General features: G+C 38.7%; 1 protein-coding gene across 3 annotated transcripts in view; it reads right to left on the reverse strand.

Moving 5' to 3' along the window:
* Positions 1 to 274: 274 nt before the first annotated feature.
* Positions 275 to 24,762, reverse strand: part of HOOK3 (hook microtubule tethering protein 3) — a 97,581-nt gene continuing 73,093 nt past the window's right edge. The window contains exons 16-23 of one of the 3 annotated variants that reach the window (XM_061177625.1): positions 21,384 to 21,471; positions 16,831 to 16,865; positions 12,392 to 12,474; positions 11,187 to 11,287; positions 9,829 to 9,933; positions 8,911 to 8,982; positions 6,143 to 6,279; positions 275 to 4,482 (exon numbers count right to left, since the gene is read on the reverse strand). In XM_061177625.1, coding sequence (XP_061033608.1) covers positions 4,470 to 4,482; positions 6,143 to 6,279; positions 8,911 to 8,982; positions 9,829 to 9,933; positions 11,187 to 11,287; positions 12,392 to 12,474; positions 16,831 to 16,865; positions 21,384 to 21,471 — 634 coding nt within the window. In that variant the 3' untranslated portion in view covers positions 275 to 4,469. Of the gene's footprint in view, positions 4,483 to 5,884; positions 6,280 to 8,082; positions 8,295 to 8,910; positions 8,983 to 9,828; positions 9,934 to 11,186; positions 11,288 to 12,391; positions 12,475 to 16,830; positions 16,866 to 21,383; positions 21,472 to 24,762 lie in introns of those variants that run through there. The other 2 variants (XM_061177627.1, XM_061177628.1) reach the window with 2 other exon arrangements.

Raw genomic sequence — 24,762 nt, forward strand, 5'->3', positions numbered from 1 at the left:
ATCTTCTGATTAACCAGAAGACTGTTTACTTTGTATTAATGCAACTTTTGTTTTCAACAAAAAGTTTTAAGTTTGTCTGCATTTGAGAGAACTTGGCTTCACGAGTACTAACTTATGAGTCTTATTAATGTGAAATATAAAATGTAATTCATGCCTAGTAGCCCCAACCCAGCTTCAAATAGAGTTCTAAACTTAGAACTTCAGATCTGACTTTAAACATTTCAGGAACAGTACATAGCCTATTTATTTGGGCAATCTTTTACATTTTTCTTAGTGAGTGTTCCAAAATAAGGAAAAGAACCCCAGTGGAAAAGATGTAAATAGAAAATGCCACAGAAAGGTAAGGAAAATAATTATCTAATATTAGTAAAGTGCTGTGAATCTTGCAGTAAAGTATAAATAATACATAAGTGAGTAGAAGTAGTAAATAATATTAAGACATTCATCTCTAACAGTGACATCTATGAAATAAGCACACTATAGAATGTATATACAGTAATCACTGTCCATAGGTTGACAAATACACCGAGAATAAACATGAGTCCCTTTTATAACTTTTACAATATCAATGCTAATCAAATTATTTTCCTTTGTCAATTTAGAGATCTCTAAGGCAACGGTGCCTGCGCAGAAGTCTCCCACACACATTAAAGCCTCAGCATGCTTTGGTAATTTTCCTTTTCTCACTTTGAGATTGCTCTTCTCGTGATATTTAATTATTCTTTTAAGCTCTGAGTCAATATAATTTAGGATATTTGATAGCCCCATTGTCCTTAAATTTTGAGGCTACGGACACCTTCTCTGATGATTTCATCTGCAGACCCTAAACATCTAATTCAGAGCCTGGCAGTAATGTATTAGGTATATAAAGGCTCTCCTTGAATATATAAACACACACACACACACACACATATATAAAGTCTACTCTTGTCTTCATTTTAAACAGAATTTTCTGTGGGGCTACTACGTATAATTAAGGGAGACATGGTTTGCAAACTAGACACAGCAGCGGACCTAGGTAACTGCTAGGAAGTTGGTAGTGAGTTTCAGCCACCACAGATTTCTTCCCATCTCATCAGATCATCCTGTCCTCATGGCTTTAAATCACTATCTTAGATTTAGTAATGGGTTAACAGTTTCAAAATGAAAATAGATGCTTTCCCCTCCACTCATAACCATGTACAGTTAATACTGGGTGCCCAGTTAATCTCCACTGAAGGGAAGGACAATTAGAATATAAGTTATTTTTTGTCTACTCTTTCTTATTGAATGATCATGTAATAAAATCAGGAGATTTTATGCAAACTATTACTTTAGGAACATTTGTTAAGACAAGTATAGGTTTAATAGTGTTAGCACTTCTATCTGCCTGGATATTTGTTCAAAATTAGGCCTCTTCTTTTTCCGATAATCGATTCTACTCACTAGGAATGGATCTGCCTTGACAGCCTTCGGTTACTTTCCGATTTCTATGTTCACTTATATACAGCATACAAACCTGTCTCACAGAATATTATTGGAAAATGTTAGAAAGCAGAAAAATACTGAAGAGAGACATAATTGCTGAAATAGAATTGTCAGGAAACATCCATAGACCGCAACTGCTAAAACTCATATACTTGCCATAATTAGGTTCGGGTCTCTTATTTCTCAAATAAACTAATGTCCCTTTCTCTATCATTTTAAGTGCAGTGTGAAGAATTCAAGCATACTTCAAGATAACATTAAATATAAGTTTTAAAGTTTTTATATTTATAAATACATGGGAATTGGATTGATAAAAGGCTGTTTAAAAACAAAATTATCAGTATGTATTTTCCAAGAACATAATCAGTGATTTAAAAGAGATGGATGTCATCATATTTGTGCCGTTCTTCATTTTATAAAAAGGGAGATAAATGTTGATACTTCCGTGATTTAGGGGGATGGGGAGGGGCAGAAATTAGCTGTGTCAGTAGCAAATTATTTTATGTTTTTTAGGCTTCTGAGAAAGAAACAGTATTTATTGCACAACTTTAGAACAATAAAATTATCTTGCTTAAATTGGACACTAAAATATTTTCAAATTTTTCCATAAAATAAACATACACCAATTATTTAAATATGCTTTATACAAAGTAAAAAACTGGATGACAGATACATTGAGAATGGCCTCCCTCATATAAAAACTTCATGATACAAAATATTCGAATCATTATAGTTACAAAGAATAAGCTCTGAAACTGCTTTCTAAATGTAGTGAAACTGGGTTGCACATCTACTAAAATAAGCTGCCATTTTGACAGTTGGGACTATAGGAAAAGAGATTATCATTATTGAACGGAAAAACCCTTTTAACATATAAAAGGGGAAAAATTTAAAAACATGCTAAAATAATTTTCAAAGATTCTGAGATCCCATCTTATTTTGTTCTGTACAGTCCTTCCTACCTGTAAGGGTAGGACTCCTGCTCACTGTTAAGGAGTACAATCCTACATCAGTTCAACAGCCATTTCTAGGCAAAGAGTCACTTTGTAATATAAGGATAAAAAGTCAAAACATGCTCCCATAGTTTAATGAACAGATAACAAGAAGCATGTTGTTATTTTGCCCCTAGCAAAAAGCAAGATGCCAAGCACCTTCCTCTCCCTTTAGGATCACAGGTTCTTATCCCGGTAGCTGTAAACTAACTAGGTTTACACTATCTGTGGGTTGTGGACACTTTTTCAGATAAACCTCATGTGTTCCAACTGGGGAAAAGTGTAACACTCCTGGAGTCTGAGATCTGGACCACTGGAGATTAAATGCAGGGAGTTAGGATAAATTCAAAAATTTAGAATTTTATTTCAAGAAAATTCTTATATCAGAATAAAGATTTTCAAGTTTTCAACACGGTGTTATCTTTAAAAGATGAATGCTTGTCGGAGAGCAAGAGACACTACAAAATATTTCATATCATTAGATATGAATAAATAAAACTGCAGTTGAAAAGGAAGTGTGAGTAAAATAGCTCAAAAATAAAATGCACCTTTTCTTCAACCTAAATCCCCCTTCCCCTCACAATCACTTACTGCTGGTTTGTTTGCACAGCACCGGTTTTCACGCCTTGCTGAAGACCGCTGATATATATGGGCTGATGTTTCTGACTGGAAACATTTAGCTCAAGTTTGTACAACTGAGCTTTTATCATACAGACAAAGCAGTAAGACCGTAACAAAATAACAGCAGACAGTATTATCCTTATTATAATGAATCATCTTGTTAGCCAATTTTACCAGGCTGGGCCATCAAACAGAAATAATTCAATGCTGATCAATTTTAGAAAATGGAGCCTTTGTTTTGGGACTTCTTTTTCTTAGTTATTATTAAATAATCAGACAACTACTAAAAAAGGTATGATCGGGTTTCTGCAAGTTCTTTTAAGAAACGTACAGCTGTATTATTTACTCTCTTTTTAAGATGCGGTAAACTATATTTGCTGGATTTTTTTTCCCCATTACAAACTTCTTAAATACACACTACAGAATATAAATTTCATGCTTTTGTAGTCTTTAGTTATTAACTCTGTATTTTCTCACCCTGGTTAGAGGGAAAACAGAAAATAAGCTTTCTGTTCACAAGAACTCAGACAGGGGGTGATGGCTCAACCCCAACCTTAGCGCAGTAACTCCGTGCTGACTCCACAGTGTGCCCAGCGTCATCACCAGAGAAAGAGAAATTTAAAAATCCTGTCCAAAGCTGAGCAAAGGAAACGGGGTCCTCACTGGGACAGCAAAGTTCTATTCCTGATTTTTTTAAAAAATCACAGAATGTTTAGAAATAAAGTTTCTGCTATGGAACGAAAGCAATATACTAAAATTTAAAGATACTGTAAAGGTGAGTGAAACTTACAAACGTAAACACCAAAATAACGGCATGCTGAAGAAAAATAAGATGGAAAACTTCCTTCTAAAAGCTTGGCACTTTCCTCTCCCATTTAGAGAAACATATCTGAGCAGGGGGGTGGGTAGGAGACCAGGGCTGGGACAGTAAATAGAGAGCTAAAATTAAAACCTCTTCTCTCATGGGATATAATCCATTTAATAAACAGCTCATGGACTCTGATTTTCATCTATCTTATTTTGCAGGTATATTTCCCAATAATTTTAATTTTACCAAGGTTAGTGTTCATGCTCTGTTTTAAAACTGTTGGATCCTTACTCTGATTTGTGAAATAAAGGGACGGGGAGGGGTGGAGGTGGCGGAGGGTTACCCATCTTAAATCATTTTTAATCTTTCATTGTCAAAACTTTCTATGTTGATTAGGTCTGCTTGCCCTCCTGAAACCCCACGATGCATTCCACTCGCTGGTTCTCTCCATTACTACTAAGTCTTCCTGCTTTTCTTCTTACCAGGCAGAAGCACTCACACTGAGCTCAGACTTCTGTACTTAATGTAAAAAATTAGCACAATGCATGGAGTCATTTCTGTGTATATTCTAATACCTTTCTTCAAGTACGGTTTCTGAGGACAAATGAAAACACCTAAAATAGTCTTTAGGTCAACTTCTTATAAAAAAGGAAATAAGGATTTAAAATCAAACACTGGAATAGAGTTTCTGAAAATTCTTGATTATGTTTAGCTTGATTTAAAGTTACTCATTTGTATTTAATACACAAAACTAAACGAAACCTGAACTTCTAAATAGCAAGTATATGAAATAAAATCTTCTTAATAGGTGACCTATCCAAAACCAAAAACAAACAAATAATTGACCTAATTTCAGTAAATTTTTGCTTTACTGGGCTATGGGCTATGGTGCAAGTAAAAGGCTGGAGGGGAACTTAAATATAATTTGGGGCCAATATGGAAAGTTAGGCAAAGACATTTCATGTTCAAATGAATGATATTTTGCATTTATATAGCACCTTATACAGTCAAAGTGCTTTACAATCATTATTACTTGACAGCCATTCATCAATGTAAATAAACATAGTTTATAATCTGTCAACAAATGTAAGCACTTTGGGGCAACCAAATACCCAAGAGAATCTACTCAGTAGCAAACTCTTAGACTAGTACATAGAATTAAGAAAAAATATGACAGCCACCTGTCATAACATCAGACACAAGAAGTCACTTATTGATCCTAACGACTGACACTAAGATGTTAAGTATTAGGAATTATTGAGAAATAGAAGGTTTTATGTTAAGGAATAAGTAAGACAAATGAGGTGCAAGTCAACAAGGAAATTACCCCAAAGGTAAGGCCACCTATGACTCATAAGTATATAAAAAAATACATCTTTTATATACTTTTATATGTGGAGGGCAGTTGCAACGAAATGTCAGCCCATTGCTAGAATTTGATCCTCAGTTACTGTGATATTCCAAAAAAAGAAAAAAAATGAACACACTGCCTGATTTTTTTTCTTCTGTAACTTCTCCCCAAATAACCTAACCAGTGCATTCACTTCTGCCAGCAAATAAGATAGTAGGAAATAATGAAATTCTATTTATGTTTTAAAAATAGTTTCCAAATCTTTGGACAAATTTAATTTCCTATAAAACAATGTGAAAACTCAGTTTTTCCCTCTAAATAGTTCTATCAGGTGCCTTAGGTAAGATCTGATTAGCACCTCTGCCAATGTATTTATGTCTTTGCAAAAAGTGCACTTGCCAACCATTTTACATAGTAAGTATGCAAGTTATTTGAAGTGCATTTGGAAAACAATTGAAAACACAGATTAATACATCATAAAAAGATTAATTCCCTTTAAACAAAGACATTCTTAGAAAGCATGGTAACACAGAGGCACAGTAAAGAATATAAATTGTATATCAATTATTGGCAGAAAATCTAATTCATTACAAAGCCTACACCATTGGGGAAAGGACATTTTCATACAAAGAAAAGTACTACACTAATATACAACACTTTCAATTGGGCATTTAAAAATATTTTGGCACATTAAAAGGAACCAAAAGGACTACAAAATAAAGGACCAAGAAACTAAAACATTATAGATACAGAAGAGAGAAAGTCCTCAAATGAGAAACAACTAAATAGTAACATGAAATACAGACAAAATATAAGCTGGCTGAATTTCCTGAAATGTTATATGTAACAGAAGTATGCTTTGAATGCGGGGTGTTTTTTATTCTAATGGCAGGACTTGTCTACCTTGCTGTGGCTGGCTGGACGTGGCCCGGGTAAGACCTTCTCGTGCTGGTGGCTTGTCTCTGCCTCGCCAGGAATGACTGCCCCGAACCTGTACTAGCAAGTCTGTCTTCTGCCGCCTTTTTATGTAGAGTCATTCCCTACGTAACACGGAAAAAAAGTAATCAGTGAAAAAATAATGGAACACACTCTCACAAAAGAAAATTTCATCGCACAGAATTTGTTACCTGGCGACATAAGGCACAATTAGGAACGTTAACTCTGCTCATGATAGATTAAAATCTTAGAGACATTTAAGTTCCAACAATTAGGTACAAATCTTCTTTTGGAAAAATTAAGGCTTAATTTTCTGAATTTACAATAACCCAAACAATAGATTATAACAGAGATGGATCTTTGGAATACATTATCCACACTCAATCATACATACTTCCCTTTCGAATCAAATGCATCAAGTGATTTTCCAAGAAAAAAAGGACAATTGATTGGTAGCAGTTGATTCACGTGGGGATATGGAAATCAGAGGGTTTAGTTAGAATAGAAAACCACAAAAGCACTTGTTCTTTCTTAGGGTGGAAAGTCACACCAGGTATAATACGTACCACCACGCTGCTTTTCTTCACAGGCAGACTTGTTAAGGGAAGTTCCTGACGGCTGGCCCACACAGCGGGCCCAAGGAGCGCAGGGGTCCTTCCCGAGGACTGGAGAAGGAGGCCTACCAGCTTAGAAGGGGGACGAGCCCACCTGCCGGGCCCAGGGCACCTGAACAGGAGGGAGAACCTGCGGCGCTCTCTAAACGCGGAGGAGTAAACAGCGAGGACCCTGAGTAGACCCGGAAAAAGGGGTTTCGGTTCTCATTTAATAAGCTAGCGAAGAACCCTGGCCAGAGAAGCAGGAAGAACTGGGAGCGGCGCTTCATCTCACCGGTGATTGGAAGTGAGATGACGGGAGCAAGCGGACGCCGGCAACAGGGAAGGAGGAGAAACAGAGCCGGGGGAGAGGCGGGGCAGGCGCCAGAGGCGCTGGGCAAGCCCGCACAGAAGGCAGAAGGCAAGACAAATCTCCCACCTCCAGTCACCTCCAGGGAACCTGGGGTCATGGCTCTGCGTTTCAAACAGACCCCAATGCACAACATTCTCCAACTTTCCCCATGAGAAAACCCAGGATGTGCTTCTTACTCAGTTTGGAATTAAAGCATTTAAGGATCTGAATAAAATGGACAAATATCTATTGGTAATATTTGTTAATTTGGCTACATAAATTAACAATTATATTTTATTTAAAATATACCTTTTTAACTTTCACATTCTAAACAACTTATTCAAATTCTAGACTCACCTTCAAGATCTCAGTATCCATCATGAGGCCATTCCCTGAGATACTTAATACCTTTTCCCAGCACTCACCATCCTCACTTCCAGTTCGGTTGTCTGGGATGCAGAACTTTCTGAATGTATGTATGAAGCTGTTACCGGCTACCCTATCTGAACATAACTGGTGTGATCCTACTGGGAGTTATTCCTTCACTCTCTGCAGAGCTGAAAACTAGGATTCTTCTTTAATACCATGTCACAGAATAAATCAGCTTTGTTCCATAAGAAACACAATATGTGAAGTCATAAAAATCAATCAGGTATATGAAATCACTAATAAGGACTGAGGGGCAGAGCTCCCAGATTGCTAACATTAACCTTGAAGGAGGACGAAGAGGAAACAATGTGGATGAAGTCAGGACTAGTTCCCAGAGACCTTCCTTACATACAGGTTTTTCTTTTTTTTTACATTTTAATTTTCAATTAATCTGTATTTGTTAACAGTAATGGTACTGTAAACCCAGTATGATTTCCTTTTTTGTTTTTTAAAATTGTGATAAAAATCTTAAATATGTAGTTTTAACCAAGGCAAATATAAATGTGGACATGTCATAAAATTGTATGAAATTTTGACAAAGTTCAAATCACATTATTAGGAGACCTGGGACACGAACCTTTCAGACATAGTATCAATTATAACTGTAAAATGGTATAATTTACAATTGTAATTGTAAAACGGTACTGTGCCAATAACATAACTACAGGGTCAGAGGGGTATGATGAAAGGAATCTGGTCCAACTTCCTATCTCAGGCAGCTAACGCTTTGAAAAGGTGGAGTGGTCTTATTGGGAAGAAGAACAAAGCAGAAAAAGAAGAAAAGGTCTAAGAAAAAAAATACTGAAAAAAGTACAGCATTCTTCAAAATCCATAGCTCTTCATATCCAGAAAAGTCTTACTGAAGCCCAAAATGCTGATAAGCATTTATTTTCCCCTGCAATACGTTTAAGATTTTTTGTTGGAAAATTCAATTTCAAAACCTTCAGCTGTTCAGGGTCTAAGACCGTGAACATTTACCAAAACCTGAGAGACAGTTAAACTATTTTCATTACAAGTACTGCTCCTGCAAAAGCACTGAAATAGTCCCACAAAACAAAAGCTACTGTATCTGTGTTTAGATATTATTAAAGTCCCTACCCCCCGAGAATAAAATGGTCCTGAGAGACAGAAATCTTTCTATCCTCTAGGACAGGGATAATGACGTGTTCTAGCCCCGTTTACGGTGGTTCCTGTATCTGTTGTTTGGCCCTAAGATCAGCATTAGGGTTTTGTTAGTGTGTGTTAGGACAGTAATTACTTTCACATTCAGTTGGTAGAATTACTTCTACAGTAAAGGGAGTATAATAAATGATACATATTCACTGAATTTTGCAATATGTTTTGACGTGTTATTTTCTTACCATATTGTACCAGGCACTAACAATATATTTCTCCTCCATCTCTCTTTGACTCTTTGTTTTCTCATATTCTTTCTAAAAAGCAAGCACATGTAAGCATGTTAAGATGGAAAATGATTCAACATAAATACAATACTCACAATAAACTATCTAAGTTCATGGCACAATTGTACGGTCAGCTCTCTATATCCATGGGTTCCACATCCACGGGTTCAACCAACCCCAGATCGAAAATAGTAAAAAAAAAAAAAAAAAAAAAAAAAAATCCAGAAAGTTCCAAAAACCAAAACTTGAATTTGCCACGCATAGGCAACTATTTTTTTTTTAAAGTATGGATATCTTTTTTTTTAAATTAATTAATTATTTTTGGCTGCGTTGGGTCTTCGTTGCTGTGCGCGGGCTTTCTCTAGTTGCGGCGAGCGGGGGCTACTCTTCATTGCGGAGTGTGGGCTTCTCATTGCGGTGGCTTCTCTTGTTGTGGAGCACGGGCTCTAGGCGTGCAGGCTTCAGTAGTTGTGGCTCACGGGCTCTAGAGCACAGGCTCAGTAGTTGTGGCGCATGGGCTTAGTTGCTCTGCAGCATGTGGGAATCTTCCCAGACCAGGGCTTGAACCCGTGACCCCTGCATTGGCAGGCGGATTCTTAACCACTGTGCCACCAGGGAAGTCCCCATAGGCAACTATTTACATAGCATTTACATTGCATTAGGTATTATAAGTAATCTAGAGATGGTTTAAAGCACATGGACGATGGGCTTTGATTTTATGCAAATAACCACATTCACTACTTTCTATGAGGGACTTGTGCATCCATGGATTTTGGTAACTGTGCCTCGTGGATGTTGAGGGACCACTGTGCATAGCAAGGCTTCTAGAATCAAAAATAAAAAAATCAAATGTCTTATCATATTACAGTGAACTACCTCCAATGAATGGAACTGCCGATCCCGTTCGTGGAGCTGATTTTTAAGAGCTTGTATTTCTGGTGCTGCTCCTTGATTTTGTTTAGGATCTAAAGTACGGATAACCTGCAAAAAGTAATAAAAGAAAAACTTTAAAAGTCTCAAACCCAAGGAGTGTAATATCTAAGGAAGCAGTCATTTAAAAAAAAAAAAGATAAACCTTATGAGACTCAAAAGTTATCTTACGTGGACACTTTAAAATCTGAATGTATAAAATGATATTCAGTTGTTACAATTTTTAATTATATAAAATTTTAAAATTATGTGAAAGAGTCAGTGCTAAGAAGTAATTCTGGCTTAAAATTAATCACACTACAGCAGACACTACTGACAGCAATCTTCCCTTTTCCGTTCCTCTGACTTGGTTCAGGGGCCTCTGCCTCTGACCAGATGTGCGAGGAGGGAGCGGGTCCCAGTGGTCCACAAGCCTGTCTCTGTGGTCCTTCTCCTCCTTTGCCAGACGCTGGGTTTACACACAGGCTGGTGACACAATTCTAGCTGGCCCACCAGAGGGCTTCTGGGAAGGGTCTTTGCTTTTTGGCTCAACAGTTTTACTATCAAAAATGATCAACCCCATAGAAAACTTGAAAGAGCAGAACAATAAAAACCCACTTCCTTTAACCCAGATTGACCAACTGCAGCACTGCCACATTTGTCTCATGACACGTGACCCTCAAGCACTTCAACACGCATCTCCTTAGACTAAGGACATCTTCCCACATCATCTGTTAAGAAAGTGAACCTCTCTATAAGTCATCACGATTCAGCCCAAACCACATTTCCACAGGTGTCCCCAATCCAGGACTGCTGCATTTGGCAGGGAGGTCCCTTTGGGCTCCTTTACAGGAGAACAGCTTCTGGTGTTCCCTGACGCTCCAGTGCCTATTTCTGCTTTCATAATGTGGATTCTCATTCCAAAGTCTGGATTTATCTGATGCCTTCCTGAAGGTGTTACTTAACTTGTTCCAGTAACCTCCTTTTCCCTGGGAACTGGAGCTAGGCCAGAAGCCCTGAGCACTGCCAACTGCAAGGCTCAGCTGGAGACAGAGGCGGGCCCTCCCGCCGGGCGCAGCGGATTTTGATAATTAGGCAAGGTGGGGCTGCCACTCATTTCCTACATAGAAAGGTGATTCCCTCTTGGTAACGAGTAAGTAACCTGGGGCGGGGGCGACCTGTTTTGATCACGGCCTCTTGCTCTTTTTGTCGAAAGACTCCTCGCGTCCTTCTGTGTGAGAGGTCACCGTTCAGGCACTGTATTTTGAAACAGCAGCGAAACACAATGAGAAAGTGCAGTGCGAGGCCCGCAGACTCACACTTACACTTTTGGCTTTCTCTAAGTATTTTTTATATCTTTCTTCCATTTGCTTCATTTCCTCTTCTTTCTTCCGTAAAGCTTCTTGTAATTCTTCAATTTTTAAGGCTACCGATGAGACAGTAAAAAATTAAAAATTTTTTAGACCATAACAACTTTAAAATATTTCAACTGACAAAATAGTAAACAGCTTTGAGAGACTGTTTTGTCTATACTTATATATAAATTTATTTTTTAAAATTCACAATTTTTTTAAACAAAAAGCTTTTCTTAGAAATAAACAAAAACTACACTATGGAAGTGCACAAATTAAAAAGTATTCATGGATGGCTGAAGGGATACACAAAATGTGGTCTATTTACACAAACAGTCGATTATTCAGCCTCCATGCTGACACACACCACAACACGGAGACATCATACTAAGTGAAAATGAAAGCCATTATGTGAAGTGAAACAAGCCGGACACAAAAGGACAAATACTGTATGATTCCACTTATATGAATTACCTAGAAGAGTCAAGTGCATAGGGACAGAAAGCAGAACACAGGCTACCAGGGGCTGGGAAGAGGGGAGGAGGGGAGTGGTTAACAGGTAGAGAGTTTCAGTTTGGGAAGATGAGAACGTTCGGGAGATGGACAGCGGCTGTACAGCAGTGTGAATGTACTTAACATGTCACTGAACTACACATTGGGCTGGCCAAAAAGTTCGTTTGGGATTTTCATTGCATCACACAAAAAACTCGAATGAACTTTTTGGCCAACCCAATACTCAAAAATGGTTAAAATGGTCATTTTTATGTTATGTATATTTCACCACAATACTAAAAAAGTAAAAGTCTGTGTCCTGCTCCCACATCCACAGAGAAGAATTAATAAAGTCAAGCTACATACGCGTGTAAATATCAACCAAAGGAAAAGTCTGGCTGACTTACACTGCAATGACACTGTGAAAAAAATTTCATAAAATATGCATTAGCATCCATAGTTAAGGAAAAACTCACAACTAAATTAGAAATTTAAGAAATACTGTAAAGATGATTATATGTATGTGTGTGTGTGTGTGTGTGTGTGTGTATACTCTTTCCGTGAACAGGGCAAATTCCTTAATTGCTAGAAAATATAATAGGGCCTATTTCTAAAAAAACCAAATTTTATATAAACTCATCACTAGCGCTAACCAACTGAAAACTATGCTAATTGGGAAAACTCACAGCTGTTGTTAAATCTCGGCTCAAGGTCCTCGATGATGGCTCTCTTCTTCTGCAGCTCATTATTGGCCTCATGCAGCTTCTCTCTGTAACAAAATATATAACACTCTTACCTAGTACTGTTTTGCATTTTTTCACTTGAAATGAAAGATATAAATTCTTTCTTTTTGGGATACACTAGCATAGCACACAAGTGCTATGAAACAAAGATGAAAAGACTAATCCAACATAAACATATTTTCTAAATGACTAAAAAATAGAGACAAAAATCTCAGTTTGAATAGTAGTCATTCTTTTATATAAACCTGTACAAGAGCTTAGAAATAACTTAATGATCTTTATTGTTTCTAGGAATAAGGATATTGTAAAAATTAAATTTAAAACTTTGCTGAGGTTTTATAATGCAAAACTCTTGTTGCAAAAAAAATGAAACTCCTAAAATAAGAATAGAAAGAACAGTACACGCCAATAAAAAAGAATAAATTAATGGTACATGCACCCACGTGGAGAGATATCATAGACTAATGTTGAATAAAGTCAGACACAAAAGGATAATACTATATGGTTTCTTTTATATGAAGTTCAGAAAGTGGCAAAACTAACAAAGGGTGATAAGAGATCAGCAGTGGCTAGTCTGGGGATGTAATCAATTAATTAAAAGAGAGAACAAAGAATCCTGGGGTGTTGCTGGAAACATGCTATATATTGATCTGGGCTACCTGCCTATGTAGGAAAACACTCATCAAGCTGTAGACCTAGGAACTCAGGATTTGTATACTTTATTGTAAGTTATATTCCAATATAAAAGTAAAAGAATGAATGAACAGAAGTTTTTTCCTAGTATTTACATAATATGTGTAATTCTCTATACTATTTAGTGTGGCACTCTAATATGAGAGGGAAAAAAGGTTGCAAAAGTTGGATAATACAGAAAAACACCAAGAAAAAAATAGAGTACTTTGTTATGTCTATTTCTGGTCTTTTCTATGCATAATACTTTAATAAATCTTTGTTGAGGGTATACACACACACACACACACACGCAGACATATGTTACACAAAATAAATATATACAGTTTAAATAAGAAAAACTAAGCCCAGTGAAGAAAAAGGTTAAGAAATAGAAATTATCCCAGAACCTTAAAAATCCCATGTGTTCCTATCTCTTTCCCAGTGGTAACCAAAATCAAGAATTTTAACCATTCTCATGATTTTTGTGATGGGCCTCTGTGTATATTCCTGAACACTACATTGCTTAATTTTGCCCTATTTTTACTTTACACATTAATTATACTGTATGTACTGTTCTGTGACCTCCATCTTTTACTTAACACTCTGTTCTTGAGATTCATTTATGTTCATGTGTTAGCCCAGGTTTATACCTTTTTACTGCTGTACAGTGTTCTATTGTTTGAATATATCTCTATCTATTTATCATTTTATAGTTGGTGATATTTGTATTGTTTCTGCTTTTCTGTGATTAAAAACAATGTTCTTTCTTGTTAAAGACACAACTTGTGAGGATAGAAGTGTGTCTAGACATTACCCAGTGTTCTTGAGCTCCTATGTTGTTTCTACTTCTGGCCATGAAGGGATGGATAACTGTTACTGGACTTGCTCTCCTGCTAAAAACAGGTAGGAAGCTGGGCAAACTATGTAAAACAACTGTTTCAGAAAGTGGACAATAGGCAGTACAAGATTCTGATCCTCAGAGAAAGAAAACAAGAGTGGGGACCCCTGTGAGCTCTCTGGCTTTCTGTCTGCAGTCAGGAGGAGATCACAGGAAGGGTGTGCCCGTCCCACCGAGCTGAGGACAAAGAGATTAGAACGTGGGGAGGCAGATGCGGCTAGAATTTTTGGAGCACAGAGTAAGAGATGAAAGAGCTAGGTAAGAAAAGATCACCACAAACTGGCATATGGGTGCGCTTAAGTGTTTGGATTAATACTAAATTGCATGTTTCTAGGAATGGACACCACAAGGTTTGTCAAGGGACAACTACAGAAGAATGAAAAATTACTGGGGCGCTGAGAGGGGAAAATCCCGAAAGTTCACACATTTGAGTTCCAACTAGTCAGAGTTGTGTTCTCACTGAAACTGAGACATTTGGTAGGGACCTCGAAGTACAGAGCTTTTCAACTGGGGACAATTTTGCCCTCTTGGGGCTGTCTAGAGATAATTTTGATTGTCACAACTTAGGAGGGTGTTACTGGCTTCTAGTGGGGAGAGGAAAGAGACACTGCTGAATATCCTACAATGCACACAACCACCGCCTACAACAATAACAACAAATCATCAGAGGGAAATGAATAATAACTAAATAAACCACCTTATAGTCACTTTTTAAAAATAAATGTTTGAAACTGACAAAAAAAACCCCAAAACCCCAATGTTCTTTCATACTTTCTTCTAAATGTCTCCTGGTAAACATGGACCACAGCATCTCTAGGAATCTAGGGTATACATAGAAACATAGAATCAATGGGTCACAGAATATATGCATGTTGCAGTTTACTAAATAAACTGATGTATATCCCTACCAGCAGTGGATGAGAGTTACCAGCACTCAACATCTCTGGCAATACTTAGTATGTCTGATTCTTAAATTTTACCAATTTGTTGTGTGTAAAATAGTCTTGTTGTAGTGTTAAAGCTGCATGGTCATTCACCTTTTGAGATGTCTGTGGGCTCTATGGTAGGTTGAATTGTGTCTCTGAAAAAGATATGGTGAGGTCCTAAACCCCAGAACCTGTGAATGTGACACTATCTGGAAATAGGGTCTTTGCAGATGTACTTAGTTAAGATGAGGTCATACTGGATCAGGGTGGGCCCTATAACATAAGGCCCTATAAGGCCCCATAAGATGTCCTATAAGGACATCAGGGTGGTGTCCTTATAAGAAGGCCACGTGAAGATGGAGAGAGAGATTGCATCTATACACCAAGGAACACCAAGGGTTGCTGGCAGCCACCAGAAGCTAGTAGAGGGGTATGGAACAGATTCTCCATTAGAACTTCTAGAAAGAACCAATCCTGCTGATACCCTGATTTCAGATTTCTAGCCTCAAGAACTGTTAGAGAATAAATTTCTGTTGTTTTTAGCCTTGCAGTTTGTGGTAATTTGTTATGGCAGCCACAGGAAACTAATACAGGCCTCATCTTCACTAATAAATTCTTTTTGATGAAGATTTTTACCATGTAAATGAACACAGAACAATGGTCAGACAGCAGTTTTATGAAACAACAGGTATTCTATTTTCTGCAATTAAGGGATGGGAAATGAAAAAAGGACAGACTTCAACACTAAATTCTCACTGCAGGTAACCTCACAGTGGCTGGAAGGTGACAGGTGCTGTTCTAGTATTTTAAGAACCTGCCCAGCGTTAGACTTGCCCTAGGAGAGTCTCACTTTCCCATATAAGAAAGGAAAGAAAGAAAGAAAGGAAGGAAGGAAGGGAGGGAGGGAGGGAGGGAGGGAGGGAGGGAGGGAGGAAGGAAGGAAGGAAGGAAGGAAGGAAGGAAGGAAGGAAGAGCAAGCAAGCAAGAAAGAAATTGGATCGCATGCAGCAAACTGCCAGACTACAGAATTCTTCCCAATGATCACTATGGTACCCAGGATGTCTGTTTACCAGAGTCTAACCCTGTAACGCTCCACCAGGCTGGCAATCCATGGGCACCCACACTCAATGTCTGCAAGGACAGAGTTTTGCCAGAAAGTGATAGGAAGGAATTACAGCAGTTACTGGGTGCAAGAAAAATTTCAAAACACTCCTAACATTGTCAACCTCACATATGGAAGAAGATTTCTTCTTCATGAGAAAACAACTGTAATATTTAAAAATTTAATCTTTTAGATCAAAAAGTCATGTTCAGGTATGTTTGCAATTCAAGGAAATGTTTGAAAATCTGCTACTGATAAGCTGAATAATACTTTAAAACATTTACATAAAAAGGAAGCTTCAGCTGGCCAGACTCTAGAGCTGGAAAATTCAGCCCGCGGCCCGTTCCTGCATAGAAAGCTTGGTTGGGACAGTCACAGCTCTGGTTTACATATTGTCTGTGGCCGCTCTCGAACCTCAGAGCTAAGTGGTTGTGACGCAGACCACCGTTTGCCAAGCCTAAAGCAACCACTCTCCGCTCCTTATAGAAAACACTTCTGACTGCTGATCCAGAGGGTCCCACACTCCTACCTGGGGTCGTAAACACTATCGTGAAGATATAAAACCCTGGAATCTCACTTGAGAAAACAGTTCGAACGCAGTCATTGTTTTGATTTGAGGACCTGGGGTGAAGATGACCCTTTAGATACTATTAATGTCTCTTATAATCTTCTATACCTTCAGGGCCACCCATGCCGCTGCCTAGATACTCTGTAACCACCAACACAAAACACTGATGTTTCACTGGACAATGTAACAATGAGCCTCAATAGCTTATATACTTACAGATGTTCTTCAAGCTTCTTTTTTAGAAGAACTGACTGAAAATGGAAAATAAAAAATAGTTTATTACTTAACATTTTAACTAATAAATTAACTCATTAAAAAAAATTAAGAATACAGTAGTAAATAACTCTGAGTGAGCCCTCAGTAAGTTCTCTGGTCAAAGAGCTGAAAATACACAATGTACCCAAGTTTATTTCTCTTTGATAAGGGAGACAGCAGCCTATAGGTGATAACAACAATCAGTATAAAATACTCATAAACTGTATGTCTGAATTCTCTATTTATAGTCAGGGAAGTGAATAAAAAAGCCACTTACGTACAGATCTAATATTCCTGGATGCAATAGGCAGGTAGAACTCTAATAATAATAGACTGTCCCTAAGACACTTTTTATCTGCTATATTTTCCTTGCATCATGGGATCAACTTCTGTAAACACTTACTGAATTAGTCAGAAGTTTCTGATATGCACAGGTTGCAAATAGTTTATGTGACAGGATAGGAACGTGAAAGATGGGATATGCACAGCATTTAATATGCTGGAGAATGCAGCTTTGACTCGGTATTTAAAAAAAGAGTCTCCTGAGAAGGAGGAGATCAGAACTGACCTAAAATAAACAAAGAATAACGGCATTCCATACAGGACCGCCAGGTTTCATAATTAAACTCAACGCTTGTAGGGTACACATTACTAATGAATTCTGTGAAACAGTTCACGTTGAGATAAATAGTTACATAATTAATTCAGCCAAACCCAAATAACACGGACTTAGGAAACAAACTGTCCAACCAGTCAAGAGCAGCACGGAGGGGAACATACCCGTCACACCGGGCTCTTCCATTTTCAGTCCCCTGACTTGATAGTGATTACTGTCATCGCTTATTCGAGCCCATTCTGACACAGCTCTGGAATATTCAAATGCACTTTTTTGCTGAGTATGTCAACTACAGCTAGGTTAGTGGACCACAATGTCCTCTACCACTGCTTCCCCCAAACATAGAGAAAGATGATAACCCTGCTGACTTTTTTTTTAAATAAATTTATTTATTTTATTTATTTATTTTTGGCTGCATTGGGTCTTCGTTGCTGCACGCGGGCTTCTCATTGCGGTGGCTTCTCTTGTTGCGGAGCATGGGTTCTAGGTGTGCGGGCTTCAGTAGTTGTGGCACGCAGGCTCAATAGCTGTGGCTCAAGGGCTAAGAGCACAGGCTCAGTAGTTGTGGCGCACGGGCTTAGTTGCTCCGCGGCCTGTGGGATCTTCCCGGACCAGGGCTCGAACCCGTGTCCCCTGCATTGGCAGGTGGACTCTCAACCACTGCGCCACCAGGGAAGTCCCAACCCTGTTGACTTTTGATTACTGCTCATTCCTTCTCCAGTACAGAGGGTAAAATGAAAATACTTTAAAAAACACCTCAGCTTTAATTGTGCATTTCTGTCTTGATTAGGCTCTAAGCAAAATTAATTTTTAAATGTGAGATAATATATAATAAAATGATTATGTAATGAGCAGTTAATATGCCAGGCACTCACTAAAGTTTGTCACGTGCACTGTCTCATGTCACCCTCACAACCGTGAGTGATACCAGCCCCATCTCATGGCTGAGGGAGGTGAGGCTGGGGAGACATCCAGGAGCTTTCCAGAGGCAGATCCCAAATTAAAACCCAGGCCTGCCAGACCCCGGAGTCTATGCACAGTCTTCACCTCCAGTGAAGCCTCTCCAGTGGAAGACTGTTACTCTCATAAAATGTGGCAGCAGGAGGCCAGACTGTGACAGCAAGCTAGCTTCAAAATACTTTATAAAAACAAACTAGTTATAACAATGGGGGTAGGAGTGGGATGGGAAATAAAAGGAGCAGAGTTCCTTTTAGCCTGACCTGTCAGGTTTTTGATATCCTTTAAGTATCTTAATTGTAAAGGGCATAAACCTATAAGTAATATTGGTATATTCCTTTTGCCTAAAACTCCAGTTAATTTAAAATTTCAACCACATCAACTATGATGGCAGATAATGTATAAATCAAAAAACTCTTCAATATATAGAAATGAATAGGAAGCCATACTTACAATAGCCTTGAGCAGAAACCATGCCAAGAGACAGAGAGGACATATTAGTATGAAGCAAACACAGCAGCCAATAGAAGGAACGATTTAGTAATTCATGAACAGAAGTAAAAGACACGCATTTTTTTTCAAAAATGTACATTTTTCTTTCTTCTATGGTCTCCTCATCCTGTCTTGTTCTCTGGAGTTTTATACACTGTGGCTAGCTCAAATTATCCATATGCCTGGATATAACAATGCTTTTCTGCTTCCATGCTAAAAATAAATGACATAAAAATAATAATAAAAATGTGCAAATCATGCTACTCTGACTTAAGGTCACATGAAAGGACTGTGCTTTTGATAACAGAAATAGGCAGAAATTACGTTGTTCTTTAGAGAGGATCAATTCCATTTGGCAGGTTGCTCTGTGCATTACACATTCCTGAGAAGCAACACTGTAGGTTGGGTGAAAAGAAAGGAGACAACAACACTGAACACCTGCTGTGGGAAGAACCACATGTCGTGGATCACACTTTTCTCCACATTATGCTGAGCCCACCTTCAGAATGAGGAAAGTTTCTATCTGAATCTTTACAGAGAAAACAGCTCTGAGAGGATTTTCAAGAATTTAGAGCAACACATCTCATTAGCATCTGAGCAGTCAAATAAATTGACTAATTTATGCAAATAGTACTTTTAGGCCTGGCAACTCATTTCTGAAATATGGCCTCTTAAAGCAATGACACACAGCATATTTAATTAGATTTGATAGCCACAGTGATACCTAATCAGGCTATGTAAAAAATTTTTTTTACAGAATAAATACCTTTCTGTATGTTTAAATATAAGTAAGAACAGCAAGTATAATGGTTTTTATACTCTAACACTAAGGTTGAGTGGATACTGATGTTTGCCATTTTTACTTCCTAGGATCTGCACACCCTTCCCCTCTCTACCATAACAAATCAACAGAAAGTCTCCTCAAAGTTTTCGAGACCAAATCGAAGTCTACGTGTACCTCAGTTTAAGGGACCTAGTGATTTCACTGAACTAAGAAATGTTACCCGCTTTGGTTCACTGCTAAGACCCTCTTAGTTTTACTAGTATTTTCATACACGAATGGTGGTTTTGCTTGTGATTTAGCATTCTGGATAAAGGCATGCTTGAAAGTAAACCATGGTATTTCAAACTAGTTCCATTTTAATAAGGGGATGATGTGGTTTAAATGTTGGTGAGAATTTTAGGAACTGGGAATCCATGTGGGGATCTAAGAAGAACTACCAACACATCAGAGGATGAATTACAGCCCGTCATCTCAGAGAGCACGCTGCCAACATAAGCCAGATGGGTGCTTAAGAAACTCATAAAATTAGGTCACCAGTGAGCTTTTCATACCTCACACTCTCAGGTTTTAAGTAATATGCTGTTTTGTTTTTACACCCTCTTATGTTCCTAAGGCTGGACGGAACTAGATGTGTCTACAGTTTTGACGTTGAGTGCCCCAAATGACTCTAACAATGAAAACAACCAAATAGGTTTATACTCAAAAGCCAGAGTTTATAGCCAATTACTCTGGCAAAAGGAAAAAAGTTACCAACTGACTGAAGCAAAGATTAAACTTCAGTTGTTATCCCCTCTTCACACTAGTTTTGAGCACTTTTACAGGTGCAGCTCTATTGTATACAGCTCATTAAATGTAAGGGATCTGCAAAACATGATTGATTTACCCCTGCATCAGGGGCTGACTACTACGAGTTGCCTCAGCTCCCTGTGAGGGGCGGTGAGCACGGGGAGGTGGCGAGGACCCCGTTCCCGCCTCAGCGCACTTACTCTTTTCTAGGTGAGCGCCCGCCAAGCAGGCGGGGCTAGGACAGAGGGGCAGAGTGCTAAGGGGATATTAAAATAGGGCAGTGCGCTTATATTTGAGAGAGAGAGAGAGACAGAGAGAGAGAGAGAGAGAGAGAGAGCGCGCGTGCGCGCAAGCGGGGGCAGGGGAGTGTGTGTGTGTGTGTGTGAGAATGTGCGTGTGAGTGTGTGAGTGTGTGTGTGTATGTGTGTGGTGAGGGGGCAGGGGGAGAAAGAGGGATTCATAAACCTAGAGATGGTAGGATTTTAGAAATGGCATTATTTTCTTAAAATCAATTTTACAACAAACACTGCTACTTGAACATGCTGTTTCTATCAGCATTTTTTTTTTTTGACCAGAGGGAAAAACCTATACTCTGCATACTAAGGTGAGCACATGTAAAACATAAAACCCCAATTAATTCTTTAGCTGATAACTACAAGTGAACTTCTAATTCCCAGCAGGGTGAATCTGAAAGAGACAATAAAGTACTGTCTGGTCCTTTTTATAAGGAATGTTAGTAAAAGGAAAACACTGTTTCTTTTCTATAACCACTAAAATTACAATTATTTTGATACAGACCATCAAATAAAAAATAAAAGTTATAGCTTTTCTTAACGTTATGAAACTGTTGGACCATCACTGGTACATATTAAGACTTACATCTTCTGCCTTTGAGCCTTGATCCTGTAAAGATTTTTGCAATTCTTCGACTTGTGACTGTACTTCCAGAAGTCTTTGATTCACCAGCCTAGAAATCAAAGGTACATTAATTTTCCAAGTTCTGACTAAACGTATGCCTTTTGCCTTAGGTTTTCACATTGGTTAGAGAAACAGTATAATTAGAAAAAGTCTCATGTTATAGTCGTAGTAGCTCACTTTTCTGGTTGTTTTTTGTATTGCTTAAAATTTCTATATGATATCCAATGCAGTGTTTTGGTGGACACATTTTGTTGAGCTGGTATATTTATGCACATATATTTATCTGAAATTCACTTCACTATAGGTTTATTCAAACTGAGTGTCAGGCACCACGCTCAGCACAGTGTTAACAGACCCTTGCACTCGAGGAATTTAGTGGGGAAACCAAATGTAAAGAAAGAAAATACGAGCTAAATACTTCAACACAGCACACAGAGGTACACAGAGGAGTGACGGCTGCTCAAAGAAGCTAGGACTGCACCTAACTGGGTGGAGGAGTTGGGCTTCACGTGAATGGAGACCAGACAGTAAATAAAACGCTTACGTGGTTAAGGGTGGAAAGGGGATTCAAGACCGAGAATTGAGCATGTCCAAAGCACACAGAAAGGGAGCGGGTACGAAGAGTTCAGGAACTGTATGGCTGAAGACCAAGTTATGAGGCGAAGGAAGGCTGGAGATGAAACCAGAGGAGAAAAGGAGAGGCTGGGACACCCCTCTGAGAAATGCAAATGTATTTTTATTTATCCTCTCATCGGGCCTAAAATTTTGTTGGGACGGGAATAGCCCAGCCAGCCTTTAAAAATGCTGATTCTGGAGCTCAATCCCCATAAATTCTCTAGATCATTGGGATGCAACATTCAGGGGACCAGTAGGTCTTGGACGATGTGGAAGGATCAGACAGTGTTTCAGAAAGATCACGCTGGTGTGAAAGTGGAGGAGACCGTCTGGGAAGCCCCACCGGGGCCGGCACAGTGATCACGCCTCCCCCTGAAACAGAAGGGGGCAGAGGCGGGGTGCACGGAAAATGCAAAGGAATACAAGGAGCAAAAAGTAACTCAGGAGTCCGGTCTGAGCTACCAAGGACCATTTACTGAGAAAGGGAATACAGGAGGAGCAGGCTGAGAAAGAAGCACGAAGGACTTCATTTGGTATTTGTCGAAAATGAAGTGATGAGAGATGCCTGTCGAACAGCCGGACACCTGCACCTGAAGCCCAGCGGGAGGCCCGAGCCGACCCTCCAGACCCAAGAGCCCTTCAGCAATGACTGAAGCCACGAGCGTGAGTAACAGTGGCCAGAAAGAACGTGAACCAGCTCAGAGGGGCCACGGCAGACCACCAAGCAAAGGGCAGAAGGAGGAGCCTCGCCCTGGACAGTAATCCAAGGGCTGGGAGAGACACAAGCGAGGGCTGTTCCTGAAACTGAGAACAAGTCTGAGGAAGGGGAAACGACCCACAAGGAAAACAGTAAAGAGGCGAGGAGAGATAAAGTCCTAAATGCTCCCACTGGACTGGCTAGTAAGTACTTGAGTAAAAGCCAGATTGCTCCCAATTAAGGACAAAACAGGGCAATGAATGTTTAGAATCCAAATAGCCAAGAAGTTCAGTAAGAAATTTTTTTTACTCAACAAGTTACAAGAAATTCTTACTGTAAACCTCTAGGTTCTATAATTTAGTGAGAATCACAGTAAAAAGGCAATAAATCTATAATAATAACTGATGTTTTTCACACAAAGGAATCTGTTTTTTCACTCAGTGAAAGAATTATCTGAAAACTCATATTCAATATGGAACAGAGGTACATAAGTACGTTGCTAACTGTAACTTTGTTTAATCTTCTCAGGAAGCAATATGAAAAATACATCAAACTGTAAGACCATTTCAACTATCCATCTTAGACATTTTTGAAATTATTCAGTCAAAAAATATTGTTACTAGGTGGAGGCCATCGTAAATGTCATAAAACATAGTCTAACATATCGATTAAAGCATGGAGCGTACACGTACACACACATGTATGAACCTATAAAAATATATGTAAATATATACGAAAAAGTTTCAACTACAAAATAAATGAGGATTATAATGCTGACCTCATGGGGTTGTTTAGAAAACTAAGTGAGATAATATATAATGGGTGTGCACATAGCAGGTACTCTGTAAATGCCTCTACTTTCTTTCTCCCCCTTCAAGGGTTTAGTTAATCAACATTTTAATCCAAGTCTAATTACATATAGTTGTCAAGGGGGTGTAGGGAGAGGGTGAGCTTGAGATCACAACCTACTCTGAGAGGGAAGGGAAGGAGATCACATGTGCTTCCAGAGAGCTCCCCAAGCCGTTCCGATACAGCTCCACTCTCGACCCTTCATGCCTCTCCTTACATTGCTTGAGGGTCAACAGGTATTACAGATTTTAACAAATACCAACTTGTTGGGAAAACTAACTGGAAAGGACTTTGGAGGTTTACTACAAACCTCTTCTTCTAAGGTGACATATGGTGGTGAGCAAATTGTATTTAAGGTCATACAGTTATGGGACTAAGTAGAACTGAAACTCTGCTTTCTTGGTGCTAACCCAGTGCTGTCAAAGAGTAAGAGGTTAAGGTACAGACCAGGTAAGGTAAACACTTATTAAACTCAGTTAGAACAAACTTATGATAATTCACTTAAGAGAAAAGCATCCTGTGAGGAGAAGACAGGGAAAAAATCGTTTTATAAATGTGGCAGAAGATAAACTGACAAGAAAGAGGTTAAGTAGAGGCTTTGGAGTCTGGTAGCCTGAGTCTCAGCCTAAATTCCTACATGTGTAAAACTTTAATAAAGTAAGACCACATGCTTAAAACACTTAGCACAATGTTTGGAGCAACACTGGAACATGTTTGGAACAGCAGTTTAATAAATGTTAGCTGCTCTTATTACTAGTATTACTGGTACAGATCATAATACCCACAGACGGCTATAATCTAAAGGTAAGTTATCATCAGTGTTGTAATTTAATAAACAAACACAGCTGTAAATAACAGGGCTTAAGGAGGTAACCAGTCATCTACATGCACGAGTCCTCTACGAATGACAACTAGCTGTTCTATTTTGAAGGAGAAAGAGTAATAGCTGTAAGGTCTGTGAAAAACAAGGCAAAGTGTTACAGAAAATGTTGTAGGTGTTGATTCACTGATAAGAAATTAGTGTTGGGAGAAGGCTCTCCCCACTAAGATGCTAAAAGACAGTGGAGGCCAAGGATGAAGGGGGTAACTCAAGGTGCTCTCACCATGGGCTCTGCATGATTGCCTGCTGTTTTCTACAACTCCCATTCCTCCTCCTTCTCTTTTTCCACTTTTTCTAAG

The sequence above is a fragment of the Eubalaena glacialis genome, chromosome 20 (genome assembly GCF_028564815.1).
Source record: "Eubalaena glacialis isolate mEubGla1 chromosome 20, mEubGla1.1.hap2.+ XY, whole genome shotgun sequence".
Classification (NCBI taxonomy): Eukaryota; Metazoa; Chordata; class Mammalia; order Artiodactyla; family Balaenidae; genus Eubalaena; species Eubalaena glacialis.